At 31.3% G+C, this 16,706-nt stretch overlaps 1 protein-coding gene across 2 annotated transcripts in view; it reads right to left on the minus strand.

Moving 5' to 3' along the window:
- LOC134685678 (GTP-binding protein Di-Ras2-like) overlaps positions 1-16,706 on the minus strand; it is a 47,843-nt gene that overhangs the window by 19,507 nt on the left and 11,630 nt on the right. Inside the window, exon 1 of one of the 2 annotated variants that reach the window (XM_063545664.1) lies at positions 319-573. The exons of the other annotated variant lie outside the window; for it this stretch is intronic. Within the exon in view, the coding sequence (XP_063401734.1) occupies positions 319-324 (6 nt within the window). The 5' untranslated portion in view covers positions 325-573. Of the gene's footprint in view, positions 1-318; positions 574-16,706 lie in introns of those variants that run through there. 2 annotated transcript variants of the gene reach the window in all.

Consider the following 16,706-nt stretch of genomic DNA (forward strand, 5'->3'; position numbering starts at 1 on the left):
ATATTCCTCCGTTGATTCCATAATTCAAATTTACACGCACACACATCCAAAAATCACGTAAAAATACAATAATCCTACTCACAAAAACAAAAAAACATCTTACTTTACAAATATAAAGATAAACAACCTAGAGTTAAATAAATGCTGACAATCACAAGGCAGATTCATTCCTGAACAATATAAGAAGCAAAATTGATGAAATGCAAACACCTCCATGCCCTATGTCAAAATATTGATAATTATACATTTATCTTTATAAGTAATGATATATGAAAAAACGATGTAAGCAAAAAGTATGACAAAAAGTATTGATGTTACCTGCATGACTGAATAACAGATGTAAAATATTTCCTCATGACAAGATTTCTCTAATGATACTAGTGGATTTTTTTCAGCACTTAATTCCAAGAGTTATGTCCAAAAAACATTTACGATTCAAAGAAGCATCGTTTTGTCGTCTGCTCCCGATGCATAAACAGACGATTGTTTGGTTTGGCGGGAGAACATTAACAGTCGATCGATATATGCCAGGTTTAAACAGCTTTCTGTTTTAAGAGTGGGCTTCTTTCATTCATTCGATCGGTCTATTGATCCAGTATGACAGTATTTTAGCACACACGGTTCCATATAATGGATGTAGTTTAGAAAACAAGCATACACATTAAAGATCTCGTTATAGTTGATTGACAAGAATTGACACAAGTCTAATTATTCTTAATCGTACTGGGACAGAGCTGACAAACAAGATTTCTCTCTCTTTATAAACAGATAAGTAAGAACAGCTAGAAAAGTCGATGCTTTTAATGTTTGAAATGTATTCACTTAGCTTAGATCAAATCTAAGAAACTGTAAAAAGAAAATATATACCGCTTCATTGATATTAACGAATACAAATTGAAACGGAAACTTAAAGAAAGAAGGATTATTATTCGTGTATTATTTATTTGATTTGCTTAAATAGTGTTCTGCAGATAATTTTCAGAATGGTCAGGGTCAGCGTCGAAGAACTTGCATTGGTCAGCTACAACATTATATTGTGGTATTTTAGAAGATTCGTTCCGGTTTTAACTTGGTACGTGTAACCAGGGGGAAAGAAGCTTCATTTTGTTGTTTAGGACTTTAATATAAAATTCTCAATTTTGATATATAGACTTTAATTCTATGCCAGTAAACATTTTCCGACCTACCTTGCAGTACCTACCTTTTATATAAAATGTTTATTTGATCTTGTTCTGAATATATGCATGGAATATTTCCCTATGGACGTTTAACAAGCATAAATCAATCTTTTGGAATGACTGTCAAGTCTTGTGACGAAAGTATCAGTTGTAAATGTTGATTGTTTGACGATGATACAAATTATTTCTAATTTGAGACATAAGAAATATGTTGCTTCTTGTACATCTTACGGTAGATATATTCATTTGATATTAGCCGTAAGGGTCCGCAGTTCCCGTCTCATTGTTGGCACCGGTCATGGTGCTCGTGATAAATAATAAACAGGTGATTATCCGCCTAGTTTAAGATGAAAAAAAATCGCAAATCTAAACTAAGGAGATGTAGGTCGCACTTTGTAATTACAGCTGTTTCTCAAACCACGCCTCTTTTGGGGAGATATATAATATTTATAGATAATTTGTTTTGTTGACATACTGGTTCCAATTGAGATATGATTTCAAGGTTTCAACTCATAAAGATATAACTTGGGACTTTTACCAGTATAAAAACATACTATTGTAGGGAAAATGGCTTCCACTCACCAAAAAAATGTGAGCAAAAATGCTTTAGAACGATTCCATGCATTGTTAATTATAATATTTCCTTAGCTTTTTTTTATATTTCTGATAAACGTTTAACCACCCGTGTAATCAAAAGTTTGTCCAAGGAGTTAAATTGTAGCGTGTAGAAAAGGACCATTATGTGAAATTTAACTTACGATACGCTGTCTTCTTCACTCATCAATAAATTAACTGATAGGAAAATGATTAAAACTAATTTATAGAAGTTTTTGAGCTCAGACAAATTATAACAATCATAATGGTATCATTTACTTTGTAAACATAACATTCTTCCTAGTGCCATTATAGAAGCTGATTGGTTCTTTTATTGAAATTCTTTTGTATAAACTGAATTAATGGACAAATATATCAATACTAATCATACTCTGTAAATATGGGTGTGTAACGTTTCCGTCGTCCTGTAAACTATTAGGTTCATGCGTTAATAAAGTCAGAGTATTACAAAATAAAGCATAACATTATTTTTAGTCAGTATATAATTTATCGTACTCACTTCGGTGGTGTCTACAGTATTAGTGGTGAATTATTTATGGATCTGTCCTTATAAAGCTTGTTTACTAATTTTATAACTAATATAATAATCTTATTATTCCTGCCGGTAAACAAGACAATGATTATTTAAGTTGTTTATATAGAAACCAAATTATGGTAATTGATGCTGGTTATTTTATTTCAGTTGATATAATATAAATCGTACAATTTTCTCTACAAATCTTGACTACAGGAACCAATATTTCAACAATAATTTTTCGTTCAGGATTTCCTTTTCAAATCATCAATGATACTAAAATAATAAGTAAAATCCCATGTTACCAAATAATACCGTTATGGGTAATAATATATAAACTTCCTTTCACTATACCATTACTATTAGCACAATCGTCATATCTTTTTCTGTAAGCTGAATGAATTATAGATCAAGACCGATTCCGTGTCAATATGCGACACTATCGCAAACTTCGTGAAAATCTCACAGAACGACGTATTCCACCATTAAGGGTATTTGCCAGATCTTGAAACAGTATTTCTTCTGCACGGGAAGTGTTTAATAATTTTCAACAGTTATGATTCCCGTTGTTAAAGCAAAGCTTTTTTTTTTTATTTAAGAATGATATTTGAGGTTTTTTTTCACTAATATTGTATGCATTTTTATATATAAAAGGGGGAAAGTAAATTTAATTGGCATATGGTATGCAGACATGTTGAAATGTTTCCCAAGGTAAAAGATACTTTCTGGTTTTTTTCCACCAGGAAAGCTCACAGCTAAACTTTTTAGAAGGCAACATGAATTATATTGCAATAGGGATAAAAATGAATAGCAGCACGAGAACATATAAGGTCAACTCTGCTCAAATGAAGATGAAACAAGATAGAGATCAATACACGATACCAAGAAGATAATGAAAAACATTATTACTGTATAGTGTAACCAGTACGCTAGTGTATATATCTGTCTAATTTGGTTAATGGACATCAAATAATGGAGACTGTCGTGAATAATAAAAACGTTTTTATATTGTTTTCACGTAAAAGAGATAGGAATAGTTTTTGAAAACTAAATACAATAAGTCAAATCTGTTTTTGAAACAATTAGGATGAATTATATATATATATATATATATAGATATAGGAAGATGTGGTGTGAGTGCCAATGAGACAACTCTCCATCCAAATAACAATTTAAAAAGTATACATAACCATTATAGGTTAAAGTACGGCCTTCAACACGGAGCCTTGGCTCACACCGAACAACAAGCTATATATATGTATATATATATACCCAGTAAAAGAAAATGGTAAAACTGCCTCAAAAATAATATAATAAAAGTACAAGTCAGTTTAAGCACTTTTACACATAATGATTTTCAAATTGAAAACCTGAAGTGAATATTGATTTTGAACGTTTTTTTCTAAAATTCTAACTTTCTTCAAAGTAGATGGGAATCGATACTTTTTGCACGTAGGACCAAATAAGCTGACATTAATTACAGAATGTTGATTAAAACAAGCAAGTATAATAATTAGATTTTAGTAATAGAGGTCAGTTATGACGTTCATATTGTCTACAATAACTGACATTGTCAACGAGTTTAATCACAAACTTATAATTATGTTTTTATATACATTGTATTAATTAGATCATCGGTCTGTGGGGATACCTATTGATTTTCCTTATTTGTATCTTATTTGTATCTGTCGATAAAATGTCCAATAACTTACACTTAACACAATTAATAAGTAAATCCATGATTAATGGAAACCTGTACACTCTCCAAAGTTTCAGTTTTAGGTTTTATTTCTTTCAACAACATAACATAGTCACTGACACACCATATAATTTTGCTCGGTATAAAGGGTATTTAGAAGATCAATCATTTATATTTAAACGTGTTCTTAAGTCTTTTAAACGATTTTCTTGGAAATTATTGGTCAGGAATAGAGAGCGAAAGATACCAATGAAATATATCAAAACTCACAAGTCAAAAACCCACCCAACGAAGGACGAAAAGATGAAAAACGACAAAAACCCACTCAACGAAGCGTCGATGAACAGACGAGATACGAAAAAAAACACTCAACGAAGGACAAACAGACGAAAAATGAAAAAAAAAACAACAAACGGGGCACAAAATAAAGCATAGAAAACTAAAATCCGAGCAACACGAACACCACCAAATACCGGTGGTGACCTAAGGTGCCCCGTGGTAAACATATCCTGCTCCGCATGCAGCACGCGTCGTGTTATATGGTTATGAAGTTAACTGTTCAAAGCGAAAGATATATTATTGCACGAGATGTAACTTAACTACGATATTAACTTTGTTTGTGGAGAAAGAGTAATAATAAATATAAAAAAAATCTACAAACGTATCAAGTGATAATTCTAAATGTATGAATGGAATAGATTATTTCTGTATCAAACAATTTAAAACACCAAATGTATGAATGGAATAGATTATATCTGTATTAAACTATTTAGCACTCTGCAAATTATCACTGAGACTAACAGAGACCTGTATAAATGTATGTTATATGCAATATTAGCTAATGATTAATCTATACATCTCATATGGGATAGGTGCATATAGACTGAGTCCTTTTCCATGACCTTTGTTTGAACATAATTGATAAAAAAAAAACCAATAAAATCTTCTAATTGAAGTGGGATAGGTCTAGTACTAGTGACCACGCATTCTGAATATGCATATATTCTTTCTTAAAACTTAAAGAAGAACACTTGTAGCCAAACATTTGGAAATCCAAAGATGTGTGAATATGCTTAGAACTACACAATCAAAATGGGTATAACAGACAAGAAAATATGATAAGACTCGAGTTACATTAGTCTGAGCGAGTAAGAACAGTACAGGTCTTAAAATATTATACACTTTATAATGAACTGAGAGTTTTCATTGCAGTTACCGAACTTTAAGTATCATAGACGGTTAACAGTAAAGGGACCAAACATATCGGTAACAAACCATTATACAATTTATTTTATGTTCAATGTTCTTTTTGGATGTATGTTTTGCTAACCAGGCTCAAGCTAGTAGCCACTATCTAGCAGCCACTTAGCTAGCAGCAAGTTTTATGATATGTCTATAAACCCAAAGGTTGCACAATAATGATTGCTATCTTGTCGAAATAACAGGTTTACAAACGTGGATAAAGACTGTTTATGAGAATAGTACCTTATGTTATGAACAAAAACTTTAAGGAAATGTATTCAGTCCTTGAGCGAAAATGATTTTGTTCTCAAATGTACATTCTTTGAATTCTTATAGATTTCGTGGTGAACGTTACACATACAAGTTTTCAAAAAACTATTAAAGAATAAGAGGAAATGGTGATTTAAAACATAAACAAAACCAAAGTAAGACTCAGAACAAGTTGAAGCAGTCATTCTTGTTTCTGTGCGAACTAAAATGCTTTAAAAAACAACAACAAATATTCAAAGTTAATTATCTTGGATGATCTAAAAAATAAATTTGTTATTATTCCCCATTTCCCCTTATGTCAAACTAATATATTCCTCCGTTGATTCCATAATTCAAATTTACACGCACACACATCCAAAAATCACGTAAAAATACAATAATCCTACTCACAAAAACAAAAAAACATCTTACTTTACAAATATAAAGATAAACAACCTAGAGTTAAATAAATGCTGACAATCACAAGGCAGATTCATTCCTGAACAATATAAGAAGCAAAATTGATGAAATGCAAACACCTCCATGCCCTATGTCAAAATATTGATAATTATACATTTATCTTTATAAGTAATGATATATGAAAAAACGATGTAAGCAAAAAGTATGACAAAAAGTATTGATGTTACCTGCATGACTGAATAACAGATGTAAAATATTTCCTCATGACAAGATTTCTCTAATGATACTAGTGGATTTTTTTCAGCACTTAATTCCAAGAGTTATGTCCAAAAAACATTTACGATTCAAAGAAGCATCGTTTTGTCGTCTGCTCCCGATGCATAAACAGACGATTGTTTGGTTTGGCGGGAGAACATTAACAGTCGATCGATATATGCCAGGTTTAAACAGCTTTCTGTTTTAAGAGTGGGCTTCTTTCATTCATTCGATCGGTCTATTGATCCAGTATGACAGTATTTTAGCACACACGGTTCCATATAATGGATGTAGTTTAGAAAACAAGCATACACATTAAAGATCTCGTTATAGTTGATTGACAAGAATTGACACAAGTCTAATTATTCTTAATCGTACTGGGACAGAGCTGACAAACAAGATTTCTCTCTCTTTATAAACAGATAAGTAAGAACAGCTAGAAAAGTCGATGCTTTTAATGTTTGAAATGTATTCACTTAGCTTAGATCAAATCTAAGAAACTGTAAAAAGAAAATATATACCGCTTCATTGATATTAACGAATACAAATTGAAACGGAAACTTAAAGAAAGAAGGATTATTATTCGTGTATTATTTATTTGATTTGCTTAAATAGTGTTCTGCAGATAATTTTCAGAATGGTCAGGGTCAGCGTCGAAGAACTTGCATTGGTCAGCTACAACATTATATTGTGGTATTTTAGAAGATTCGTTCCGGTTTTAACTTGGTACGTGTAACCAGGGGGAAAGAAGCTTCATTTTGTTGTTTAGGACTTTAATATAAAATTCTCAATTTTGATATATAGACTTTAATTCTATGTACTTCATAATTCATTTTATTTTATATTTTCGTTTCTATTTACATTACTTAAATTCAACAAGCTTTGATATGCAATTTAATTCTCAGTTTGGACATTGAGTGTCATGTTTTACTTTGTTAGCTAATTAGTGACAATTTACCTTTTTATATATATGTTAGCGGCAATAAGTGAAATTAGGCATTAAGCTTAAATCCTAGGCAATAAGCTAACGCCTAGGCAGTAAGTCTATTGCCTAAATGATGTTAGGCATTAGTCTTAAATCCTAGGATTTAAGCTTAAATCCTGAAAAATGTGTGCAGGCATTAAGCTTAATGCCTAAAATATTAAATTCGAGTAAATAAAAGACATTTACCCATTTAAATTAAAATAAATTTGTTAAATAATAACATGAGAACTAGGGCCTGTTTATCGAAACTGTCTTAAGATTGGTCCCATAAGATATTTTTTTTTATTCTTTTGACAGACAATATGATAAATTAAGGAACGACTTACAACATGACTCAGCATGCACATCGAAGCTGTATTGGCGTGAAAGAAAAATAGCAAATGAAAAAATTGAAATATTGTATCAAATTTAACCAACAACTTTAATTTAAAAACCGATTAATTATTAGAAAATAATTATAAGTTTTAGATGAAATGTAATAAATAATTTTAATATTATAATTGTACATTTAAACTCTTTGAAACAAAACATAAGTAAAAAAATAAAACTAAGTTTTATATCAGAATTAAACTAACTACTAGTAATTGAAATAATTAAAATTAAATTAAATATATAATCCGTTATATGGTTTGAGGGAGCTAAATTCGAAGTGTCACAGTTTCAAAAATCAAATCTCGTGCATCTTTCATCTAATTACTGAGTACTTCAACTATATTATTTTATTACTGCAATTAACATACGTTTGATAATGAGCTAAAGAAAAAATTATAAATTTACCGTTGCCAAGTTTCATCCTAAATATAAAATAAAGATGTGGTATGATTGCCAACAAGACCACTCTCCACAATTAACCGAAAATACAATCACTACTAAAATATGTTATAGGTATGAAAACTTGATAGAAATTTGTGTTAAAATCATTTTGTTATCACAAGATGTGGAACTTTTAACAAAGAAAATTAACTTTAAAAAAAAATGGAACATGGTGCGAGCAAAAAATCATATTTCATATTTTGTAATATCTGGCACATGTACCACCGAAACATGAAAAAAGTATGAGTTAGTTAATTTTTTTTAACTGCTTAAATTTCCAAATAAACTTTAAGTAAATAAATTTAAACTGTCAAATGAATGTATATTTATACATGTAATATTAGAAATATATCTAAGAAACGACTTTATATCAAGGATCAATCACCTAATATGCATAAATTCCAGAGTTTACTTATTGCCTAAAACAATGTTTGGCAATAAGATGAAAAGTCATCATCAGATTTCAGGTAATAAGTTTAATGCCTGAAAATTTCAGGCAATAACTTAATGCCTAGGCGTTGGCTTATTGCCTAGGATTTAAGCTTAATGCCTAATTTCTCTTATTGCCGCTAACATATATATATATGTTGTTTTTTTAATATCTTAATCAAATTAGTAAATTAACTTTATTCTTCAGATCTAAAAATAGTTTGATCTTTGACAGCAAACAATATTACTCAATCATTATTTGTAATGTTCATTCGTGTCTTTTCGATTGTGTATAAATACTTGTTTACTAAATTATTATGTTTTGCTATTGCTATATTAAAATAAACGTATGTCTGTTATTTCAAATGCCTGTCAAAACCCAACAAGACAAACAAATTCCTAAAAAGAAATCTTAAAATCTCAAAAGGCAGATATATGAAAAAACAAGAATGTGTCCCCAGTACACGGATGCTGGACCGTGAATTTGGGGTAAACCCTCTTATTTGGCATTAAAATTAAAAAGATCATATCATAGACATAGGGAACATGCATACTAAGTTTGAAGTCAATTGGACTTCAACTTCATCAAAAACAACCTTGACCAAAAACTTTAACCTGAAGCGGGACAGACGGACGGACGGAAGGACGAACGGACGAACGGACGGACAGACGAACGGACGAACGGACGAACGGACGAACGGACGAACAGACGAACGGACGAACGGACGCACAGACCAAAAACATAATGCCCCTCTACTATAGTAGGTGGGGCATAAAAACGGTACCGAAATAGACCGCCTTTAAGCAATGACTGAACGCTAAATTATACCTCTTATAAATCATTCCCAATCGACCAGTTTGAACAAATACAGACTAAGTACCATGACTTTTAGCCAGACTATACTTATCCTTTTCTAATTGAGGGATTTAAAAAACAACTATTTATTGGTAATCATTAAAGTACTTTTCGTGCTACTATACTTTTTCTATTTTCTTATATCGAGGAAAACAATAAACATCTATAATTATTGATAATTATTTATGAACTTTTCGTGCCTGAAAATATTTTTTTTCATGTTTGGCGTCATGAAAATAATGGCATCCAGGCTTTTTACAAGGCATTTCAAGATTGCATTTTCATAAATACTTATACCCACTAGCTTTTCGACTACAGTTGACTTCTTATTGGACTGTTAATCTGGTTTGGATCATTTTTTTTTATTTGACTATATTATGATATATTACACTAAAAAATAAATGATTAAATAACTGTACTGACTATATGGATGACTTACATTTTTGAGTGAATAGGGCCTGTCTTAACAAAATTTATGATCCGTTTTTAAACCAAATAGAGCATATATCTGACAAAGACATCAATGCTTTCATAATATAGTCGATATATTTCCACACAATACTCATTATTATACAAAAAATGAGGTAGAATAGTTTGCAATATTAAAAAAAATAAGAGTGTATTCATGATACACGGATGCCCCACTAGCATTATCATTTTGTATGTTCAGTGGACCGTTCAATGTGGGTCAGAACTGCCATTTTGTATTAAAATTAGGACGATTATATCATAAGGAACATATGTATTAAGTTTCATGTTGAATGGACGTCAACTTTATCCCAAACTAACATCACCAAAAAATATAACCTGAAGTGGGACAGACGGACGAACGGACGCACAAACCGTAAATCATAATGCCCCTAGGTGGTGCATGAAATAAAAACATTCTGAAAGTAAATTAAAACAATGGAATCCAAAAATGGAATGTATGATACTTTATCAAATAAATATAATGTTATATTATCTAATTAGTTACTACATAAAGGGTTGCTACTATATTTTTATGACATTCTCGTAGACTTAAATGTCATCTGTATGAATATAATCCAAAAGTTCAGTATGTCTTCGATTTATTGCTCGCCGCCTTCTAGCTATCGAGTGAAAAGGTTGTTCTTAATTTGATAAGAGAAAGCTTTATGCTCAATTGAAGTATTCCTACTAAAACGTAGGTTGAAAGAAGAATAAATCGTAGTATCACAAACCGTCAATTTCAAACGTTTAAATTTCGATTGACGAAGTATAAATAAATCAAATGAAGCTCATTAACGAAAGATAGTGTTCTTAAGCGTATCGGCAGTGTAAATATGCCTGGTATCAAGGGTATAGTTCGCAGTACTTGTGAATGTTTAATTGTGTTTAATGATGTGTTGTATGTACAATGATGAAACAAACAGCATATTTTTTTCTCGGAATAATATTAAATGTTGAATTGTAGATGCAGAAAGTTGTCTGATTGGTTCTCATCACACATCTTTTTATGCCTATATATGATAAGGCCACTTTTTGACCACCAGAATATGGAAGCCAGGGCATCCCATATCTCATCCATTAACATCCTAATGTTAATGTAGGTAAAATATCTTTATGGTATTGGATTCATTTTTGATTTCCTTAAAACTCTTGAAAACATGTCCTTTTAAGGTCAAATGTTTTAACTTCAAAAAAGAGGCAAAAGGTACAAAAACGTTATTGAAACAGATAAGTCGTAAAAAAACTGTTAACCTAAGGGTAAAGCAGAAAAAACAAGAATGTGTCCATAGTACACGGATGCCCCACTCGCACTATCATTTTCTATGTTTAAAATGAAATTGGAGTCAAACTCTAATTTAGAAACATGTATACTTCAACTTCATCCAAAACTATCTTGACCAAAAACTTTAACCTGAAACTTGTACTATCATTTTCTATGTTCAGTGGATCATGAAATTGGGGTCAAAACTCTAATTTGACATTAAAACATAGAAAGATCATATCATAGGTTACATGTGTACTAAGTTTCAAGTTCAACCTCATCAAAAACTACATTGACCCAAAATTTTAACCTGAAGCGGGACGAACTGACATACGAACAGACAGACGAACAGACGGACGAACGAACAGATTGGTGAACGAACAGACGGAGGGACGGATGTACAGACCAGACAACATAATGCCCCTCTACTATCGTAGGTGGGACATAAAACCCAAACAAGAATCTACAAAACACTATAAAGAAGACTCAATGCAAAAGAAAGAACAACAAAAAAAAAACACTCGAAAGACCAAGGATGATCATACATGCAATGAACATAACATTGTTTATTTTTTTTTATATTTTTCAGATACCGATGGAAAGTGCACTTATACCAAGATGTCTGTCATTTCAAAATTTATAGATGCAGCGTTTGATTCGAGAAAACAGAGTTTGTAGTTCTAAAGGCAATTCTTTATATAACAGTATCTCATTTTTCTTACTAAGTAGGTCGCAGATTTTTATTTAAGGACTAAGATGCAACACAAAGGATGCGTGGGAGTTACATCAATAACGCCTGTCACTGGTCTACAGACAAGAGATTATACAACTCAAATGTCATCACTACAATTGATTTTCTAAGAAACTATGCCACCTTTCAAAATAAATCTACTTCCCTCGCGTGTCAAATTAACTTTTACTCTTTGGATAAAAAAAATATTCTTTGAATTGATGATGTTTAGCCATATCAATTTAAATTTCACGAGTTGAATAAATTTGCCTTTTATGAACTTATAGAAGGTAGGGTAAAGTACGCAGCAACATGTAACAATAACAATGAATAGTGGTTGAAAATAATAGACGAGTTTAAATTCTGCCCAGCAGAAATCCTCTTAGTCTGTAAAATCTATAAATAAACAGAGACTTTCAAAGGTCAGTTCCCTGAACAACAAAGCCTTAAAGATATAAAACTGAAACAGCCACTGACTATGTTCCGAACTACGGACATGCACGTAGATATAAATATAAAAGAGATTATGAAGAAAGGCTTTTGCATCATATAATCAATTTGAAAACTTACAACAATTAGTACCAACCAACTCAGAGAGGTTTCGTTGGCTCTTTATATTCAACAGACTTTGATAACAGCAAAGAAAACAATTCTATATGGATGGAAGTTTGTTTCTTTATTGCCAATAAACACAATGGTTTCAGTCAATGTTTTTAGTTTTTTAGAATAATTGTTTATTTTTGTAATTTTTGATTGCGAAAAGATATTTTAATGACTAAAGCTATTCATCGATTCTTGGAACTTATATTTTGTATTGATAAAGACGTTTATATAGAATTTAAAAAAAGTGTCCAAAATTACAAAAGACTTGCAACAACAGAAATTTCTACACCTCAGCAACAATTCTTGGGAGTTAAACATTGTTTGTGTGTGATATTTAGAATATATCTAAATCAAAAATAAAAAGAACTAAAACAATTTTATTCAAATTATTATTATTTTATTCATGATGCGCAGACTGTTTTGAAAACAATAAAGGCGTGACATGTCTGTACTTCTTTGACTTGTTCACGTATCTACACTACTTCACATTCATTGTTATCGTACCTATTTCCTTGTTTGTACAGTCCAGTGAGAAAGGCTTAATAACTTTATAATTGAATGCATCCGGATTTCTTTATTTGTCTTCATTATGAACCCTCAAAGTAAAATAAAACAATAAAAGCCAAGGATGTACAAGTATTGGAACATGAAAAGAGATATTAGGACCAATATGTACTAGTATAAGTGTTCTTCTGTAATGAAAAAGGCAAGTTTACTAGACATATTTACCAGAACTGTTAAGAGATTATTAAAGGTACAAATGTTTTCTTGAGTAACAACTTTCATGTTCTTTTCGATTTTAACGTTTATCGACAGGTTTTATGTATTGCTATATGGTCCGAGAACACAATTAATTCGTAGTGCATTTCTTTTAGAACATAAATGAAAATTAAAAAAATCCCACCTGCGCTTTCTCAATGAAACTTTTACAGTGCGTTGTACTACTTTTTTGACAAATTATGTCAAATTATAGAAAACTTCATCGCCTCTAACTCAAAATATGGACAATTTTGTGTTTAGGGTGTCTTGAAATCTTTTGACAGCTTCTGAAGTGCTAATTTTTAACCTTTTTCAGCTGGACCAAATCACTACTTTCCTGTTAAATTCTAGACCCAAATTTTTTAACAGTGTAATTTCACCCCCCTACTTACAATTTGAGGCATTAAACTCGGAGAAATAAATTTGGAAGGGGTATAAAAATTATTGGCAAGTAGCCCACTGTTTACACTAGGGACTATATTCGTGGTCTCGGACCATATAGGCACCAATTTTGCATCTTTGATACATCTAGCAGACTTTTTTCTGTATTTCAATGAACCATCAGTACAGTCTAAATTACATTAAAAAGAAACGATTTTCGTTCACTATTATCAATTTTCCTTTTGGACAGTGATTGTCATTTGGTCTCTTTTTACGGTGTGTGTATTATCATACTCGTCCACTATGCCCGTGTCTGTGGCGACGTTTAAGATTAATGGAATTCTGACAATACTTATCATGTGACAAATTATGCTTATTTTGCATTTTCTCGGATTATAGATTTTTTATATATAGATATTGAAATGTCTTGTTAAAGTTCATTAAGTTTTTTTTATCAATTGAAGTGATATTTGACATTTAACAGCAGATTGATTTGTGCAATTTCAAAACGTTCAATCTTATGAGAACTTATAAGCGCAAATTAATTATCATGATTGGTCAATAGAAACAACATTCAGTGTATTAATCGATTCGATTGGTCAATACATATATTTTTCTGATTCCCAGAAGAGGGAATATCGATTCCTAAATGATAGCCTTTAACACACCATCATGTTTTATTCATAGAGTTATGCAAGTAAAGTCACCGGGGCGAATACCGTTATATTGATCTCTGATAAATAATTTGAAATAATGTCATTAATTTGAGTTGTTCAATCTAAAATTTATTTACTTTTGACAATTTGCAATTTAAAATAATGGTTAGCTGAAAGACATTAGATTGATTTGTGTATTGGTTCCCATGATATCACAGCAGCGTGTAAAATCGATGACTCCTGTCTTTATTTTGTCCTGTAATGTAATCCAAAATGTTTTTAAAGACTTATATCTCTGTTTAAACTTGACAGTTTAGCAAATTATCTTTTAAAAATGGATGAGAATTGAAGAACATAATTGGAATTCATTTATTTTAATTCAATTTCACTCCAATAAACACATATATATTCTTCACATGCCTACATGAGTTATCATTGAGGTTTACAATTTCTAAAACCGAATGTTGCTTGCAAAGGGAGACAATTCTGTTTTGCCATATAACAATCTTTTTTGGCGATTGAAAAAAAGCATATGAATAAGTTTAAGGAAGAAAATAGAATGTTTCCATGATTAAGTCAATCCTGTTAGATCTATTGATTTTGTATTATACAGTGACATAAATTGTTAACTGAATTCATAAAAGAACTTAATATAATAAACGAATATGAATGGACCTACAACTGAAATTTTAACTATAAAAAAAGTTTGAGTTGAATTGTATTTTCTTAAAAGCTATGGAAGAATAAGCGTCTGTACAAGGAGTATAAATCTCCCAGTTTATATGATATTCCAGGACTTGTATTTTCTATCAATATTTCTGATCTAGAGGGTTGCTGCGCACTAAGAAGCTATTAACCCAAGAGTTCCATGTGGTGAAGTCGAAGTCATTCCTTCTTAAGCTTTACGAACGTCATCACGAGTTGGTTGACCGTTATAAAATATTAAAATATTTGTTTCACAGTGATAACGGATATGTTCTTATGTCGAAACTAAAATTCCACCACCTTTTCCCCGTAACTGACGTACCGAATTAGACTTATTACCGGTTTATAATAATAAGAGTAACACGACAAGTGCCACATGTGGCGCAGAATCTGCTTACCATTCAGAAGCACATGTTATCCCCCAAGTTTTTGGTGGGGTTCGTGTGACTCAGTCTTTATTTTTTTTGGTTATGTTTTGTAAACTATTGTGTATCTGTTGGTTTTCTTCTTTTTTAGCAAAGGCGTGAATCATATTCAAATATCTGTTATTTGTGTTGCTAGTTATAAACAATATATAAACTATATACAAACAACTAATAGCCTACAAGAAATACTTCAACTTAATACAACTATCCAACAGAGTTCATAAGATTTTGATTTTAGCTTTTATGAGTCAATGAACAGCCTTCAACATAAACAAATCCAATCACGTATTAAGTAGTTATACAAATATAAAAAAGAAGATGTTGTATGATTGCAAATGAGACAACCCTCCAAAGGAGACAAAAATTACACAGAAACTAACAACTATAGGTCACCGTACGAAATAGTCTGCTATAAAAGGCTCCGAATTGACAATGTAAAACAATTCAAACGAGAAAACTAACGTCCTAGTTAATGTACAAAAAATGAACGAAAAACAAATATGTAACACATATTAAAACAAACGACATCCACTGATTTACAGAATCCTGACAGGCACATAAATACATGATATGGCGGTGTTAAACATGTTAGCGGGATCCCAACCCTTGATATGACAATATGTGGGGGGGGGGGGGGGATAAAAAAAATAAAAAACTTAACGGCCTGAATTGTGACATATAAGATTTAAACGAAAACAAATTTAAAAGTCAGAATCCAACTACAACCAATGAACGACAGGGGTTTGACTTGAGGCAGAAGTGTCAGGATTTGACACACTTGTGAATGCAGGCCCCTTCCCTTACGTGGAGCAGTGGAATAACAGCACAGCATAAAAACACACTATAAAACTCATTTGGAAATGACTTACCACGAAGCACAAAAACAACCTACACAAAAACAAAAGACACGAAGCACTGTAATTGGAATACACACGGTTAATTTTAATGACATTTTAAGGTTGAACTTAAAATATCATCAATCACAAAATTTCCAACGAAACCTGGTCTTTGTTACTCACGTTGTCGCAAAAGTAAGGCTTCCTGTATTAAACGCAAGCACCAGCACATTTTAGGCTTTGTTTAAGCGGCTTGGAAATTGAGTAAAATTTTATAAACAACATTTAGAAGTGAAAAATGAGATCATTTTTGAAGAAATAGCATAATTCTGATACCACAGAGGAAAATAGGTTTTCCGTCACCTTTGCTATTCAATAGAACAGCCAGTGGAAAAGTAAGAATGTTGAATTACGTTTCAGAATAGGCCAACCAAATTAAACAACTAGCATATCACATTCTGTTCAGTGTGATATGGAGAAAATCACTTCATACATGTGGAAAGTTATCGATAAAATGTCACAGCAATAAACAAACTTTATTGGCATTCTAAATACGATATGAGAAATATTGCATGTTGTTTGACTTTTATGTCATTTTAAAAAGGATTCTGGTCAATATCTCCA

Source organism: Mytilus trossulus, chromosome 1 (genome assembly GCF_036588685.1).
Source record: "Mytilus trossulus isolate FHL-02 chromosome 1, PNRI_Mtr1.1.1.hap1, whole genome shotgun sequence".
NCBI lineage: Eukaryota > Metazoa > Mollusca > Bivalvia > Mytilida > Mytilidae > Mytilus > Mytilus trossulus.